The sequence below is a fragment of the Amblyomma maculatum genome, unplaced genomic scaffold (assembly GCF_055883805.1).
Source record: "Amblyomma maculatum isolate TAMU_Amacu unplaced genomic scaffold, ASM5588380v1 scaffold_13, whole genome shotgun sequence".
Classification (NCBI taxonomy): domain Eukaryota; kingdom Metazoa; phylum Arthropoda; class Arachnida; order Ixodida; family Ixodidae; genus Amblyomma; species Amblyomma maculatum.
Window position 1 is genome coordinate 12,234,225 of NW_028146738.1, and position 18,890 is coordinate 12,253,114.

Consider the following 18,890-nt stretch of genomic DNA (forward strand, 5'->3'; position numbering starts at 1 on the left):
GGGAAAGGCGACGACCAATCAGCGTGAGCACCAAATCTCGGGCGTGTATGCGACAAGCATGTGGCTTTTTCTTACACCGAATATGCCTATCGGGTTGGTGTCAAACAAGAAATAAATCTCATAATTACGTAGTAAATCAAATTAGATAATAGTAGACTGAAATATTGGTGCAAAACTTCCTGTTAACAACTGCCACAGCGTTTTCTTGGTGCACAAGTACCTTTTTTCGCAGCTAGATGGTGTTGCACGCACATTTGTCTTCTTTCTCGTGCACAGTGAAAATTTTGCTTGAATTGAATAAGTTCTCTGTTTTCACAAAGTGGAAACTATTCGAACAGCACGGTCTACAACACCCATAGTGATGCGTAGCCTCCAAATCACGCTAGCTCTATGACTGAGGAGATACTGTCACCATCGCGGCGCACAAGTGACGTCATATGGGGGCACCACGCCAGCACAACCGCCTACCTGTCTTGGGGGGCTGCGTCCTCAGCTTTGCCAGCCACTCAAGCATTTTCAGTGCATGTGAAAATTTCGTGAATGGCTGTTAGTATGATGAGAATGCAGCCGATGACACCGGGAATTTGGCCACATTCCAGACATTGGTCAGTCTTCTCTGTGGTGGCTAGAAGGGGGAGGGGACGCCAACGGCGCATGGAAGCTGCTCCTCCATTTCAAGCCGAGCGTAGGTGGCGCTGTTGGCCGTAGTGCAATGCATGGTACACGCCACTCGTCTTGAACCACGGTACTTGAGCATACGCATGCCTGCCGCTCATGCAGCACGCGGCCTTTCAGTGATGTCGCAGGTAATGGTTTAGCTCATTAAACGCTAGTCGAATTTGAATTCGACTGTTGTGCCCATGGATGAGGGATCGCATCCCGACCGCGGCGGCCGCTTTTCGATGGAGGCGAAATGCAAGGCGCCCGTGTGCTGTTTGATGTTAGTACAAGTTAAAGAACTCCAGGTGGTCGAAATTCCGATGTCCTGCACTGCGGTGTCTCTCATAGCCCGAGTAATTTTGGCACGTGAAACCCGACAAGCAAAACCATTAAAATCGATTTATTGGTACTCCAATACTTCTGGTGCCGCGAGCATCAGCGTATCTATATAAGCTTTATTCGCGAATCCTTTCAGTTTCAGGAATTGAAGGGTCTGAATGATTCTCGTCTGGTCAAGATAGTGCATGTCGAAAGCAGGAGATAGACCAAAAGAATAAGGATGGAAAGAAGTTTCTGCTCCGTGCGGTCGCATTTTCTTTTTCAACGATGTTGTTTATTGCCCCGGGGCATAAAAGAATATGTAAGAAGAAAATTAAAAAGGAGTATTAAACGAAAGAAAAAAGGTTGGCTGTTCTTTGGTCGATGTTTTCCACCTCCTTCAGTTTCAAAAATAGGAAGCATCAGCATTACTCCTAAAATTTGTGATTGGGGTTCCAAACAAGAAAACAAAGCATATCAAAAATTTATTGTACATCATAGTAATAGCAATGTACTGCACATCATACCATTCAGGGTAATTCAGAATAAAAGATACATTTACACACGCTTCTGTGTAATTAGAAAGAAAAAACATTAAACATTGAATACCAACACTGCATCGCTTGACACTAAGAAATGGGGAGGAAAGGATATCACTTTCCACTAAAACAAGAATTAATACATTCGACCTTGAATAAATATGCAACTTACAGCACCCTCCTAAGTTCCAGCATATTTTTTCTTTCCTGCGTAGCGTTGCACTGACAGTTCTGGGCTTTAAAATATTGAAGTGGAGCCTAGTAAGAACATAAACTTAATTTTGTTTGTGAGGGACATACTGCGATTTTTTTTTGCGCTGGAGTTCATCTGTATGGCAAAGTTAGGCACTCACATTAACATGCCAGCAGCGAAACACATCTTGCCATAAACAAGAAATCACGCTGACAGCTGCGAACAAACAGGAACGCTGCCATGCCGTCCAGACACCGCGAGAACCTGCACATGAGTGCGATCGTGTGACTGCATCGCCAAGCTGACCGCAGCGCCACCGCGGCCTTTGCGGCAGCGCATGAACCAGAGGATCGCGCTTTCTTGGCGTATACGCCGGCGCTGGCGTCTCCTCCCCTTCTAGCCACCACAGTCTTCTCCCTATCTGCTGATGTAGAAAGCGAAAAAAAAAAACCCAGCCAGCACACTTACCGACGTGAATTATTTGCCTCGGGCACTGCGGGAGCCTAATGGCTGCCTTTCTACTAACAGAGAGCTCCCGATCGCAAAGTAGTAATCGGAGTGCATAGATCACCTTCGCTTTTGGCAGCAGTGCCTGTCGTGCCTTCGCCAAATGTACTGCTCGCGCTACCCCTTCGTACCCACTTCTCATCACGATCGGCACAGGCCTACTGCTTTAATTCGTCAGCCTGACGTTTGGCTGCAAACCCGCCTTAAGCATGCAGAAGGCATCATCTTGTTCCTTTTGCCGCCTTTTTTGACTGCGGCTGCAAAGTGCAGCGAAAAGGAAAGGATGCATACGCGGCGTCATGTTTACAAACTGCATGCGCAGACCGGTTCCCTATTGAAGCGAACCAACTCTCCGAGGCTCCTGCACCGCACGACAGAATGGTTCCTTTCAAAGCAGTGGCCACGCTTCGTGACGTCATCGAAAAGCGCGAAGCCACCACCGGAAATTTGACGTCATGCCAGACATGACAGCAGTCAGCCAGTTAGGAGCGGCAAAAGGAATCAGTTCACAAACAGGACCATCGCTGGATCTGGCCTCTGTTAAGCCCTCGAGCATTGTTGTTGCCGGACTAAAAGCCATGTGATGGGCCAAATGCTGTGGCAAACCAGAGGCATCAACACGAAACCATACCATTAGATGCCATTGCTTGAGGGCCGCACTGCACCAATGTTTCTGTTGTACACTTTTGTTCTTTATGTGAACTGAGATAAGTAGTTTATGGGTTATAACTGACAGAGTGAGAGCAATCAAAGCAGTCACTGCGAAGCAGCTTCAGCTGTGCACGTGGGCCACAACTTCATTCCTTCTGTTACCTTCCACAAGCTGAGTCGCTTCTGCATGAACCACATATCTTATTACAGTGGTTGAAGCAAGATAATCGCCGCTTGTCGGCCTCAAATCTGTCAACTGCAGGATGGTGCAGCCCAGTAACATGCCGCATGCAGCTGCAGTTGGTTTTGGACCCACATGCTTGCTGTCAACGTAGCGGTTTTATGCAATGCGTGACATTACCATGCGTGGGCTTTTGTTGCGTGCTAGTTGTCGATACTCTGAGTAAAAAGCAAGTTAAACCATGTGACAAGAGTGAAATACTAATGTCGTAGTGTTTTGTCTTGAGTTTAGATGAACAGTAAATTCAGTTTCTGGATGTTAAGGAGGTTCAAATATTTCCATGCCTCTAGATGGGTTGCAGGAGCTAGGACCACAGGCAGTCACTATAGCGGTTGGGCCACAACAAGCTTGGCATTTAAGCGGTAGCAGCGATGGAAGTACTGATGATTTTAGCAACTGGTTATTTTGCTATCGCCAAATGAGTGGTGCAGTCAAACCCATTTATAATAATGCCGATTTTGATGGCATATCAGATATAACAATGGGCAGCCACTGCACCATCAGATTTTCCATGTGTTCTATGATAAAATAAACCACTTACTACAATGGCGTCACATTACATTGTTGGATATAACAATCAGATATGGTCACCAAAAGTCAACAAAAACTTAAATGCGACAGCCACAAAATCACCCACTGACACAGAGACGCCGACAACGCTGATGCAGCAGACAAAAACGAAAATCAGGACAGAGCGCGTCGAGCCATTGTGTTGGCCGGGTGCGCCGGGGAAGCTTGCATGCTGCAGACATGAGGGAGCACTCCTCATGCTGAGGAGGAGGGAAGGCCTAAGGCACTACTAGCCACTGCATTCTGAGGGAGAGGGAAAGCAGAACATTGTACAAGAGTACAAGGATGGCGCAAGTGTGCAACTTGGTGCGCAAATACGGCCTGATGCAACTGACAGTATCTGCAATCATCTGCAACACGCTCAAGATTGAGAATGAAAGTGATTCCAGTCCTGCCCATGCAATGGACAACGCCGAAAAAGGGTTCGACACGGGGCGTGCAAAGGCTTAGAACAGGCCCTCTACCAGTGGTTCTTGAACGCCTATGCAGCGAACCTGCTGATTGGTGCCTTCATTTTAGTGGACAGAGGAACTTCGCATACCTCCTGTGCAACACCGATTTCCAGCCTGGGGGTGTTTGGATTCAACGGTTCAATTTGAGACATGGAATCGTCTACAAGGCAACCGTGGGAGATGCAGGATCGCTTGGCGTAGACGCTAGGCAGAAACGGCTTGAGGAAATGCTTCCTTGCATCCAAGAAGCTTACGCTGTCTGGGAATTGTACATTGAGGACGAGACAGCCATTTTTCCAGATGCTACCATCGAAGAGGCATGCTGCCAAAGGCGATTCCTGTAAGGACGATCCCTTGTAAGGGTGGCAAGCAAAGCAGGTTGCACGTGACCATTTTCATATGTGATAACATGGACGGCAGCGACAAGTGCCCCACCTTCGTCATAGTCAGGGAAATCCAAAAATCCCCGCTGTTTTCGTGGTGCCGTGAGGGTCCCAGTTCACTACCATCACAATGGAAAAGCATGGATGACAAGTGCATTTTTCCACGAGTAGCTGGTCGAGTTTGATCAGCGTGATGGCAAGAAGGGGGCATTAGTGCTCGACAATTGCCCTGCGCACCAGACAGCTCAGAAGCTGTCGCATGTGGAAGTTTTTTTCCTCCCATCTAACACCACTGCAGGCTTGCAGCCTCATGGATGCCTGCCTGCTTCAACGCGCTATATCGCCGACGTGTTTTGCACAGGCTCGTGCTGAACCTCGACATTTCTGTCCGAGAACGGCGACCGGCGACAGACTTGAAGATCTCGCTGCTGATAGCAGTGCAGTTAATTTTTGGGGCATGGGTAGAAGTAAGCTCCTCCACCATCATGAACTGCTTCAGGAAAGTGGGCTTTACTGGAGATGCCGGCAACGCGGAAGGTCGAGTAATTCCTGCTGACACAGTGATGACGGAACTTTGGTCTACAGTGAGCGGTAGTGACAGCGACGCGTTGGGACAAAGAATTTTTACGTGCCGACGATACAGTCGCAACAGATGAAGAGCTGACAGACAAGGCTATTGTCACAGCAGTCACCTCCAAAAACCTTCCACTGCACTATGTTCAGCAGTTGGATTCCCTGCTGAAAGATGTCGGCCAGATTGCCGTGAAACGGCAATGCTTACAGATTACGAATTTCTTCCCACTATGAAATAAGTGTAAGCTACCTCGTCATTAAATGCGTAGTTTATAACGTTTTCTTTGTTTTTTCGGCCTAAATTGGTTATAATAATCATTTTCGTGGCACTTCAATGGCGTTATAAGTGGGTTTAAATATACCAGCTAACTGTGCCACCACTAATCTTTATATGCTACCAAGGCCAATGGTTGTAACTATGGCTTGGAACTGAAGTTAGTGATAACCGAGCGTGTTTATGCAAGTTTACCTATTATATGCGATACGGTGGTGCAGTGATTACAATGCCAGACTACTGTACAGGAGTACCCGGGTTCAAACCCGACCGCTGATGGCTGCGTTTCGATAGAGGCAAAACGGAGTGGCATTTGTATGCTGGCATGGGCGGGACACAGTGTGAAGAGAGGATAACCGATGGTCGCTTAGTGTAACAAACTGAATTCCAAGGGAAGGAAAGCATAGCAGGGTGCGGCAGAAAGTTAGGTGGGCAGATGAATTTAAGAAGTTCGCAGGGGTCAAGTGGATGCAGCTAGCACAGACCTGGGTTAATTGGAGAAATATAGGAGAGGCCTTCGCCCTGCAGTGGGTATAATCAGGCTGATGATGATAATGATGATGATTTATGTGCTGTGCAATGTCAATGCACGTTAAAAATCTCCAGGTTGTCAAAATTACTCTGAAACCCTCTACTGCAGTGTCTCTCATAGCGTGGGTCACTTTAGGACATTAATCCCTAATAACCATCTAACCCATTACTATGTGCACGTTATTCTGATCATTAACGTGACAGCAGTGTCAGCTTGGTTGGGGTGACCCTGCTGCTTTTGTGTTATGAACTGTTCAGCGGGCCTCCTGTACAAGACCTGCATCGCGCTGCCTGTGGATCGTGCCAGCAAAATGCTTGGTATAGTTGACACTACCGGGAGGCTTCAGTATGGCGGGTGGGTGTCATGGGTATTCCTGCTCGAGTGCTGACAAGATCTTAGCGGTGCTGAGCCCAAAGTTATTATCTTGACGGGAAATGGTGCATCCACACCAGAAACCAGTTATAACTCACTTAATAAGTTGCTGTTAGCCGCGGGGCTTAAAAAATCTTCCTAAAACGTTTTTTTTTCTTTGTGGATTTCAAACAACTGCATTTTTGAAACGTCAGCATTTTGAGCAGTATATCTGGTTCTGGGTCACCTGTCGCCATAATTTCTTTATCGCTGAAAAGATGAATGCACATGCAGTATTGCTTACTTTAACCCTTTGACTGTTTTTGCTGTGTGGGTACTGCGGCCGCATATCGTTCAAAATTTTAGGAATATTCGACGCTCAAAGGGTTAAAGGAGTGTTTTTTTCAAAATTATCAGAATTATCAAAAGTATTTGTCTTAATCACCGAAATGTCATTTTTCCTTGGCAAGTTTGACGAGCCATAACTTTCATCCAAATTTTTCTGGAGTGCTCATTTATGCCTTATGCAGTCGTCCGTGACTCTATGCTATTGGAAGATAGTAAACAATATATCCTGTGGAGAACTTTTCTAACAATGCTTTCTCTAAACAAGAGACAAACTTTTCTTCAGTAATGAAAAAGCTTCTCCAAGGAAAGCCGCAGAGGAGAGCTATTAACACTGTCCCGTTCAAGCCTTAAAGGCCCACTGTCCACCCTCCGGTCGAAAATATTTTCTTCCCCGTTGACTGTGAGACTTCACCCCTAGAACACAAGGCCGCAAAATGCTTTTGAAAAGAGTAACTAATAATGCAGTTACAGCCACCGCAATCGCCCGATTCTGTCATGCTTCTCTCCTTCCGTTCCCTCGCAAAGGTCTTTCACTCTCCTGCCCGAAGTCTAGCCTCCGCAAGACAAATTCCGCTTCCTCCGCGTTTGGCGGGAGGTGGGGCGTGGCACTCCGCGAGCACAAAAAAAGAAAAAAAAAACGGCCGAGGGAGCGCACGCCGCTGGATTCAGTCTGGCCGTGGCGAGGGAAAAGCGCGCAGCGAGCAGTAGACACCCATCCTTCTCCCGTCGGTCAGCGAGACGGACCAATGGACGTCGTTTGCGGTACGTACGTCATAACTATGGCGCGTTGGGCCAGCGCAGGAAACGGGGAAGCTGGCTTCCCGAAGGAGAGCATGAGAGAGCTTTGAATTGTATTTTCGATGCTTTGCGGCGCGCGTGTCACTAGCATTTTGCACAGACTATCTCCGGTACCTGATCGAAACACTGGGCTCCTTTGCTTAAAAGGGCCTACCCTGGACAGTGGCCCTTTAAATCCAGAGCTTGAACGTCCTTCCAATTTTTTCAAAAAACCACCCGACTTAGCACAATTTCAAGCAAACATGTGCAAGCAGTCTATGCCGTCAAGAAGGCAACGTGCCGGTCTTCATCCTTCACCTTCAGGGGCACTTTTCGGTTCACGCAATTCATGTGATAAAACACAACATTACACACAACGTTAAGGACACTCCTCCAGAAGACGTGATATATTGACAGGGAAGGAAGTATCCCGAGGACCACCACATCTCTTAATGCTTCTCTGTAAACAGAAACTACTACTTTGATATGCACCCTTACCTAGAGACTTGTGCACCTGGTTAATTCAAAAATGAAAGCTTCTTAGTCTTTGAAGGTGAATCCTTAAAATGATTTTTAAACTTTGAAGATGTACTTGCCTCTAGACTTCAAAATGAATTTTTATGCCTGGTCATTCAATTCCCACAATGATTTTGCCGGAACGAACAGAGCAACCCTTCTTATGTAAGATGCGATATTTTGACAACAAAACCTATTGTCAGATAGCACTTGTGAGTGTGTGCCATTTCTCATAATGTGTCATTTCTTTTTTATCAGTCAAAATTTGTCGAATGGTTTTTGACAATTCCTGTCATGCTGCTGGTGGTGCTTGTCTCGAAGTTTACGATACCCTTCGTCTTCTGCAAACTACTGCACCTCCGATGAGTAAAATTGTGCAGGTGGTTATGTCAGAAAGTGGAACTGTCACCCACTGATAAACATCTGGGCATAACAGAGCTCAGGAACACTGCATTTGAAGTCTGAATTTTGAAGTTTCTTTCATATTTGCTGTTTGAACTACGTTGGTGGCATTGGTATTGCTTTTTCGTTAGAAGTTGAAGAAGATAAATCGTGCGTGTACGCATACTACTGCATCACTAGCTGGTTGTGCTCCCATATTTCACCCCTGACAGTATCTCTGATCCTTCCGATAACTCCTTGTTTGGACTTGTTTTTAGTGGTAAATGGAAAATGGAAGGAATAAACTGCCCGGAAAAGCCAACCATTCATGATGTACTCAAAGAAATGTTTGGAAAATTTTCATGATTTCATCGTCATCGAACCACATTGGCAGCAGCGGCAAGAACTGTGGCACAAACACACATACTTCCTGAGGGTGATCAATGAATGTTTCCCTATGAGTGAAAGAGTGCTTCTAGTGAAGATATGAATGATCAACTAGAATAGAAAGACAATCCTGTTGCACAAGAAGCTACAAACGTGAAACATGCTAAAAAATATAAAATGCGCTTTCCTGGAAGCAGATATTGCAACCGTTGTTACCTTTTGCATTCCATTGTGCATTTCTTTTACTATAGTCCTTTTTTCTTCGCAGGTCAGACCAGGCTCTGCACTCCTCCTGTACAAGTCAGATGGTGAAGAGTACCCTGGAGCTTTCTGTTTAGAAAGCAAATATTATGCGTGATAATATTGCAATTTTTTTGAATGAATACTTTAATAAAATATACGTATGATGTTGACAAGTGTCCCCTGACTTCATCGGTAATGCAAATGTATGGTAAGCAAATGTTGGGCACCTGCTTGAATTAGGATGCATTCATTCGTTTCCTTGTTTCCTCTCTGTCAGCACAGTTCCCTGTAACAAAAACAAAATATTTTCGAGGGCTAAAAAATAAAAAAAGAAATTGGCAAGATTTTCTTACCGAAATTGTTACAAAATATTCTTGATGGTACCCATATCCACAGCTTTTGCACTAAATAGCTACTATTCTGCAGTCTTTGAGACCAATGTTAGGTGCTGTTTTAAAAAAGGAAACCAAATCAACCGCATAAGAAAATCTACAGTGAGCAGGCTAACTTAGAATTATTCAGTTAGTAACATCTCTATATTAACATGGGCTGCCGGCTTAGATAGCTGTACATTCAAAATGTGCTGGGAAAATGCAAGCTGTATGCTCTAATGTCGCCTTTACTTTGGGTAGATGGCTCCTGCTGAAAGACTCGCTTCGACGCACAAAGTGGTGTGATATTGTCAAGCTTAAAAACTTGAGCCTGTGGCAAAAAGGCAGCTTGCAACATGCGCATGTAACGAGCTCCGTTGGCTTTCTCTCGTTGAGATACAGCCCAAAAAGCACATTGTTAACTAGCCCACTCGCAAGTACTAGTGAGCAGCTTCTAACACTGCCAACGTTTAGCTTGCATAAAGGAACACCTTGCCTTACCTACCTAAAGTAATGGTACTTTAGATTGGTGAGCAAAATCTGTACGGCAATACCTTTGGGCAGTGTGGCTTTGAGTCGTAGGCTGCACACTTTTTGTAGTCTTCCCCACTTCTTTCCCATAGGTATTTTGCTCATTGAACTGCATGCTTCATTGGTTTTTGATTTTAGTGATGTTAACTCATTATTAAACTAAGTTTAGAGGTTAACTCTGCAGTGTGCTGTTTTCTGTCACTGCTCTTTGCATATGGCAGCTTTGATGCCTTCTCCATTGTTATTACGCTATGAAGAAAATTCTCTATTTCAGTATAGTTAGCATGCCAGCGGCACAGCTAGAACTCCGGTTTCTACAAGCAGGTGACATCTTTTCAGATATTCTGGAAAAGTACTTTCATTCCTCGTCATGATGATGAATACCTTTATTTACACCTATCAAGATGTCTTCTTTTTCAGCAGGCGAGAATTCCATGAGATTCAGCGGTGTCCAGAGCCAGATGGATGATTTTCTTTTGGACGTCTTTGTTCTCGCCGATCATTAAAGCCTTCCAGGACTCCAAATTCATGTCTGGTTCATTGTATCATTGTACCATGTGTATCATGCCTGCAATTTCTTCACAGTGTTTGCACCATGGGTCCTGTATCATCGGATGCCATCTGCTTAGTGCGGGTGGGTTGGGAAAAACCTCTGCCTGCAACTTTCTCCGTATAACCTCTTCTTTCCTGCTTAGAATTTTGTCTGCTCAAGGCAATGACTGTCTTTCTGATCTGTAATGATTGAGAATATTATGATTTTTTCAGCTCCCAGCACTGAAGGGGCTCGATGAGACCGCACTGGTATCCTGGTATGTAAGTTCATGGGCCAATGCGTGCACTGTCTCGTTTCCTTGCAGGCCCTCGCGGGCCGGAGTCAACACGAGGTTAATTAGCTCCACCGGTAGCAGTCCGGCAGCCAGAATTTTAACTGCTTTGGCGGATACCCTGCCTGCATTGTAGTTTCGGACAGCCGATTGGGAATCGCTTACAATCACCCTTGCATTCTGTTGAATGAGAGCCGGCGCAATGGCCACCTCCTCAGTCGATGTTGTGTCCCTCTGTCAAAGGCTGTAGCACAAGACCTGGTCCCCGTCCTCCCTGGTTGCGAGGGCTACGAAGTCCATTCTGTGTTCATATTCCATGTCCATGTAGGCCACGTCCTGTTTGCTAGTTCTTTTTTTTCCTAGAGCTTTCTCTGTCTACCCTCATGGTATACCGGGTGCGTGTTCCTTGGGAGTGGTGGGATCCTTATTTAGTTCCTTATGTTTGTTACGATATCCTCAGTCAGCTTGAGCCTCGCTCGAGGTTCGAAACCTAGCTTTTCTAGCATTTTTAGTCCCGATCGGCTGCATAGGAGTCGCTGCTGTGCTACTCTGGTAGCCTCAATGAGCTCGCCTAGTGTTTGAAATCCCCATGTTGAGAATTTTTTGGGTGGATGTGTACGGAGGGAGGTCCAGGGTGGTTTTGACGCATTTTTTAATTAGGATTTCAACCTTGTTCTTTTCTGCTTTTGCTAGCCATAGGCATGGTGCCACGTATGTGATCCTACTGATTTCGAATGAATGAATTGGTCTCAATAGGTTCGTCTTTTTCATTCCCGCATTTGCTATTCTCTTGATTAGTGGACACATCTGGTCACCGACACCCATGAACAGTGCAACCTTCGATATAGTGTGGTCGTACAGGGAAGTATGTATGATGCTGAGCTATAAACCTCTCCAGACTACACCACCCAAGTAAGTCCCCTCTGCTTCTGATGCAGGCAACTATTAACAGAAATCAGTCAGCACAGCCTGCCAGCAAATTCTGTGCTAGCAGAGCTACGTGCACCGAGAATTTCAGCGAGCACGTTCAAAAAGGAGTTGACATCAGAATTAAGATATTCTCAGGAACAAACATTGCTACAGCAGATATCATTTACCATGAAGAGCTTTTCTATTTACTAAGTAAGTTAACTAATTCTGGGGTGGAAGTGCTGCTTCATTTGCTCCATTCTGCTCCAAACTGCTTTACCTACTCTAAAATACAATATTGCTCCAAAACAGCTCCAAACATCTGGCTGCCTCAACGTCTTGCCATACAATATTGCAAATCATAGGTTTTCTTTAACTGGAGAAGCACGGAGCAAAATATTTGGAAGTAAATTTAAAACGATCCGCATCCATTGGAGGGAATTGTGAAAAAAATAGTGCAATAGCAACTTCTCCCATCCTTTTGACTCATTGATGGTGAGAGTAGTGAATGCAGAAGAGACCAAACACTGCGTTAGAAAACTTTTTCAGCTACAAAGAGCCACACGAATTGCTTTAATGCTTTTGCTTTCGAAAGAATTCAGCGAGGTACCTCACCATAGTCTTCATCAATAATGAGCATGTCAAGCCTACAAAGGCATACTTGTGTGATGGGGGGACATCACGAAGGTGCCATTTACTAGAAATGTTCTCAAGAGTGTTAGTAAGCCACATGATCCACAAAGACTATTGCCAGAGTTGAATCTAAGGATGCCCCAACGTCGCTGAAGTGAAAACGTGAAGAGGCACTGGCAGCAGACAATGAAGTAAAGAAGCTGTTTTCCTCGGCTATCCCTTCAGTGCCACCTGTCCTCCCTGAAGGCACTGTAAATTTATCAATACAAGCGTAGGACAAAAAAGTATGCACAAGGTAGCAGAAATGTGCTGCTCATTGCTGTGAACTCCAAGCCAGTGGTGGTGCTTGAACACATCAAAGTGGTAAGCTCCTTTGAATCTACCATGCCACAATAGTAAAAAGCTTTTAGTTGAACTTGACGGCCAGGTGTGTAACATAGAAGCAAGTATTCCATTTCCTGCTAGTCTTTTCGAAATTCTTACTCCTGTCAGCTACGATATGTTATTTCAAACATCTGTACATTTGATTTTGGGAACCGAGCATTGGGCCGAATATCCGTTGTGATCCATCGCTTCAATACGGGTCAGGCCAGCCTCATCCACAGAAGGCCTTATTGTGCCTCCCTTGCTGGGGGGCATGTCGTACAGAAGGAAGTTGACAAGATGCTGGCAAACAACGTTATTGAGCCTTCCTGCAGTTCCTGGGAGTCCCCTGTTGTATTAGTCAAAAAGACCGCAGTTGGAGAGTTTGTGTTAACTATCGCCACCTTATCGGATAACAAAGAAAGATGTTTATCCTCTTCAGAGAAATGACATGCACCTAACTGCTTGCATGGTGCTAGCTATTCTTCCATCGACATGCGTTCCGGCTACTGGCAAATTGCTGTGTCGACGAACAGGATCGTGAGAAAACTGCATTTGTCACCGCCGATGAACTCCTCTGTAATGCTCTTGTGACATTCAAGCACGACGGACTCGCTCCACCATGGATTCAAATGGACAACATGTTTATGCTACTTCGATGACATCGTTTTCTCCCATGTTCGTAACCCACCTTGATTGACTTTCTACCATCCTGGCCATTTTTACCGTGCCCGTCTTAAGTGAACACCAAAAAATGCAGCTTCGGCCAGCACCAAATTAAAATCCTGGGTCATTAGGTTGATGCGGCTGGTGCACAGCCCAGCCCTGACCAAGTTCAAGCTGTGAGCGAGTTACCTAACCCTCATAGCTCAAGTGATGTGCGAAGTTTTTTCGGGCTTTGTGCCTGTTTCTAAGAACTTCGCAGACTGCGCTTGTTCTTTTACCTCTTCTGCAGAAAAACGTCCCTTTCACTGGCGCAGTGATCAAGATCATGCCTGCATAATGCTTATTTCCGGCCTCACCTCTCTACCTGTCCTGGCACACTTTGAACCTTCTGCACCTATAGAACTGTGCACCGATGCTAGAGGTCATGGTATTGGTGCTATCCTTGCCCAGTACCAGCATGGTTACTCCCGCATAATTTCTTATGTCAGCCACGTGCTATCTCCCTCTGAGCGCAAACATTTAATTATGGAGCGGGAATGTCTTGCACTTGTTTGGGAATCGACTGAATTCCACCCTTATTTGTTTGAGAGGTCCTGCGTAGTGACAGACCATCATGTTTTGTGTTAGCTGTCTTCACTTAAGGAGCCCACCGGCCGCTTAGGTTGCTGGGCCTTGCGCGTGCAAGAGTACATATTTACTGTGGTTTACAAGTCAGGCCAATTGCACCAAGACATTGATTGCTTGTGCTGCAATCACGTAAATCCACCCGATTTGTCTGACCATACAACAGACGACTACATTTGCCCATCTTGGACTTTATCAACATCGGTGCCAATCAGCACCGTGATCCCGCACTGCAACACATTATTGACCAGCTGCACAACACAACTCTGATCGTTCCACCAGCATGTTTGTGCTCCATCACGAGACATTATATCGATGCAATATGCGTCCAGACAGCGCGGGCATTTTACTGGTCGTTCCGGCTCATCTGCACTCTACTCCTCCCGCTCAACTTCATGACTCCTCTACAGCATTACATCTGGGAGCGTCGGCATGTACGACAGTGTGCAACAATTTTTCTCACCTGGTCTCTACCAATCTGTCCGTTGCTGTGTCGCCGCTTGTGAGCTGTGTCAGCACGGTAAGACACCCTCACTTCAACCTAGTGGGCCCTGCAATCAATCACAGTTCTGACTTTGCCATTTTGTGGTGTGGGCCTCGATCTTCGTCCTTTTCTGACGTCGACTTCGAGAAACAAATGTATTGCTGTGGGAACTGATTATACCACCCGGTATACTACAACCAGAGCTATCCCCACCTGCTGCGCCTCTGACATTGCAAACTTTGTTCTGCATAATGTCATCTTGTTTCATGGTGCTCCCCATCAACTGCTCACAGATCGTGGCCGCTGCTTTCTCTTTCAAGTAGTTCATGACCTCCGCTTCGTCACCAATTCACAATGGCCTACCATCCACAAATGAATGGTCTTACTAGGCACCTTAATTGCACACTGGCCGACATACTGTCAATATATTTGTCCGACAACCATCGTGATCATTACCTTTTGTAACATTCCACCTATAACTCCTCACGGCATGATACCGCCGGATACTCCCTTTTATTTACTTTTCGGCTGAGACCCTTTACTCCCGTTTGACAACTTGCTGACTTGATGACTCTTCCTGCGGTTACACTTTAGATGCCATTGCCACGCTGATGCTACCTGCCACATTGCTCAAAACCAGCTTGGCACGTCTCACCACTCTAAAAAGCATCACTACAACATTAATCACTGTGACATCACTATGCTTCTGGCTCCCGGCCTGCTGTATGGGCGTGCATGAGAAACTTCAGCCTCGCTGCGTTGGTCGTTATCGCGTCTTGCGCAACTCAATGTGACCTCAGATCACCCCTCTGCAGCCCAAGTATCCTTCCACAACCCTTCACCCAGAACTCATGCATGTCACCTGCCTGAAACTGTATTATGTGAGTTTTCCTGTGTAGTACGCACTGGCACTGTACTTCTCCCATGCGGGTGGCACTGCTATGCTGTGCAGTATGTGCTGGTGTGAAGAAGGCACTGAAGCTAGGCTGGATTAGTTCTAGTGGTGTGTCCTTGACAGTGAACCGTTGCAGCTACCTGCATGTACTTTCCCCTAACAATATTTTGCCCATTTGCCTTGTCTTGTTAGAGGTGTGTATGCAGTCAGTAAACCATTGAATGTCAAATAAAAAAAATCAAATGATTTTTTTACTTAAGAGATAGAAAATTGCAATTATTTAAAGCAGCTGATCCTAAAAAAATGCTCCAAAACAACTCGAATGCTGCAAGACATTTTATGGCTCTAAGGCTGCTCCAAAATGGTGTTATTACTGTTCATTTAGCTGCTCCATTTAGCTGAAACTGTACGCAGCCAGCACGTGCATGGAGTGCGCGGGGAACTTCAAAGTGCAGAAGGGCCCTCGGATATCTTCAGAAAATGCGCTGCCGAAATGAAAACCGCCTTCTACGACGTCAGCTTGGAGGTAAGTTTTATTCGGCCCTTTCGGCATCTCTTCACCACATATGTAATTCTTTCTTTTTGTATGTAGTTGTTGGCGAACCCACGCAATATCACGGATGCCAGTTGCGTCTGCAAGGCCGGGTGCCACTGTTAACGATGCGACACATTGCTCTCGTATGATTTCCAAGGAAACCGCAAAAACAACTTGATTTTCGATTGCTTCCCGATGGTTGTTTTTTTATAACTATTATGACACCCATAAACACAAGAGCAGATCGAGCTGTTAGTTTAAAAGGACGTTTTCTCTTTGCGGGGAACCATGAACGTGCGGCAAGTCAGAAAGCGCGCACTCCTGCAATATGCTTCGCTCTCCATGTCGTGCTTCTACGTCTTCTGCGTCAGGCTAGGCTTCCCAAAAGCGAGCGCCGAGAACAGCTGGAAACTGTCATTAGGAAGTCGTTAGAAAAAAAAAAAAAAGTTCCCGTTGGGCAGGAAGGCTCCGCGCTCTCTACAACACAGGCCGTGTCCGAAGGCCTGCCAGCTGTGGTTACAACTTTTAGTAGTTGTCACAACTTTTAGAGCTCTAGTTTGGTCCAGAAGTAAAAAAAAAAAAAGACCCGTTTATTTTGTGTTTTTCGCGTGCTAGCGATAGCTCGTGCATGCTTGAAAAAACCTAGCGTGAAGTACTGTACCAAAACAAAAAACGTGGGAAATGCGCAGCCTTAACGACAAGCAATGGGTGCGATATGAGATTCGAAATGACTAAGTAAGTACAGGCCCTTGTTTCAGTCGGTGTATATTTTTTTTTTATTCTTACGGGGACCCAAAAAGAAATCGGAACACAGCGTCGGTGCTACCCACGGTTGCGGATCCAGACAGCCGCGTTTTACAGCGGCGCCTCCCAGACGGCGCCACATGTTCGGCCAAAGCTGCAGCGCACCAGGCCGATAGCCTCAGGGTACGCATGGCATGGTGCCAAGGACGGTTACAGTTACCTCCATGCCTCAGGGCATTGCGCGTGCACCTTGCGCGAGAAAGGTGCAGCGCTACGTGCGCACGCTTACGCATTCCATCCACCTGTCACAATGAAGATGACTGCAATTGTGGACGCCATGAGGCCATGAGTTGAACCAAGTAGTGGCGGCTATGATAGAACTGAGAAGGTAAGGCGAGGCAGATTTGTTTCCCGCATGCTGCGCGCTGTAATGAATTCGTTGTTGCGTAAGTTGTCTTGCTGTATACTGTCTTGCGTTGCTTTTATTTTCTTTTTTCCTGATGACGACATACATTCCTGCACACACTCGCGTTCGCATGCTGGCGCTATGTCGGGTACGTCTCGTGGCTGCCTGTAGTCGGGCACTTGGCCCAGTTCGCTTATGCAGCACAGGATCGCTTTACTGTTGATGGCTGTGTTCATTCATGTGGTACGGTTTTCAGCCATGAATGTCTTTCTACAGCATGATGCTGTTCTGGGCCCTTCGAGGATTTGCTGAATGCGTGATCAGAATTGTGTGGCCCTATCGCGTACATCTTCATGACTGTCGTCTGCTTTTCTGTCAAACTGCAGCGGTAATTAGCTTAGGTCTAATTCCATTGCATAAGCTGGCGGGCATTTGCTCTTTCTTAAGAGACACGTGCCAGTTTGGAATGATGACAAGTTTTAGGGTTAAGAGTGTAAGCCGTTTAATGTTCCAAATTTTTCTTCGTGTATGTGCGGCTCAATTGCCCGCGTGCTTCAAGTGAAATACTTAGTCTAAAAGTTGTTGCGGCTAGTCGCCTGAAAAACGTTATTGCATACGCAAAGCGATTAAAGCTAGCCTTGCATTGCAATAGGCACCGTGCAGGAGTAACTCGGGGTGCGACGCGCGCGCCCCTCGCGGCGGGAAGAACAGTTTGGTAGGGAGACGTGCGCCCGGCCGTGCAGCGGAGACGCGGCGGATCTGCTGTGCGTGGGTCGCATTCGCCGTTCGTTCTTTCGATTCGCGGCATTCTATAGTCACAAATGAATTGCTAGGTTGCAGTCCTTAAATTGCTGCTGTTGCACACATTTTCACTGGCCTGATAAAATATTTTTCGCGTCACCGAATAAGCTTTACGAAGCGAAGCGACGCTGTGCGAATCGCCGCCTTCCACCGAGCAGTGAGCTGGTAATCATGTCCGGGTATTGCCGCGTCCAGATCTACCGCGAAGCATTTTTCCCGAAAGAGGACACACTGTACCTTTACCTGCATTAGCATCCTTTCTCAACCCGCAAAAAAAAAAAAATATTTAAAGAAATTGGGCAACTTATTGGCATCAGCGCTACTAGGACCGCCTTGCGCGCCCAGTGGGCCGCGCTCGTGGATGCAGTTGTTCATTGCATAATCTTTATTTATGATGTCCTGTGGTCTATATTTCCCTGTCTACGATAGCTTGCATAAGCACTAGTACAATGCAGACAGTAATCAACGGGAATGGAGCGTTTTAATGGCGCATTTACTATGTTTTGCGCATTAGTTTCGCGAAATTACCTTGGCAACTTTTCTTTTGCTTGCTTGCTTGCTTTCATTATTTTTTTCCTTGCTCTCAGCTCGTTCCTTTTTTTCTTTCCACACCCTTTCCTTCCACGCTTATGCCGCTACATTTCTTCTCCTCTTGGGCGGCTTCCTTTGTCCGTCCGCCAGCCTGACGTTATTTTTTTTTCCTCGCCATCTTTCGCTGTCCGCTGCGCCCTCCTCTGTAGATGTGATTCATAAAGCCCCTGTCTGCCATTCAATACGCTTTATTAATTTAGTTGTGCTAATGACATTTCGATGTCTACTGAGCTATTGAACCTCGAATGATAATTAAGCTGTTTCTCATGCGATACTGCTCAATTGAGACTATAGTAAAAAATAAGCAAAATAAATCAATGTTATTTTCTTTTTTTACTTATTCGTGGATGCTCTGAACAGATCTTGCATTCAATACATGCCATCCTGCTCCAAAAAATGTGTCGAGCGGCTGGCTGCCACCTAGCTGTTACCTTCCCCTGTCAAAACTTAACTTTGTGGCAGAGCACTTGAAAGTACCGTTAAAAAGGCATTAAGGATAGTTAAAAAAAAAAAAAAAAAAACGAAAGAAAACTAGCATTCAAGTCCGGATGAGGCAGGACGTTCTTTCAACGCAAAAGAAAATTAAGCATGCTACAATTCTGACATGTGACAGAGAG

General features: G+C 45.9%; 1 protein-coding gene across 2 annotated transcripts in view; it reads left to right on the forward strand.

Annotated features, from left to right (window-relative positions):
• LOC146172210 (uncharacterized) overlaps positions 1-18,890 on the forward strand; it is a 144,725-nt gene that overhangs the window by 16,501 nt on the left and 109,334 nt on the right. Inside the window, exon 4 of one of the 2 annotated variants that reach the window (XM_084585980.1) lies at positions 8,922-9,188. The exons of the other annotated variant lie outside the window; for it this stretch is intronic. Within the exon in view, the coding sequence (XP_084442106.1) occupies positions 8,922-8,991 (70 nt within the window). The 3' untranslated portion in view covers positions 8,992-9,188. Of the gene's footprint in view, positions 1-8,921; positions 9,189-18,890 lie in introns of those variants that run through there. 2 annotated transcript variants of the gene reach the window in all.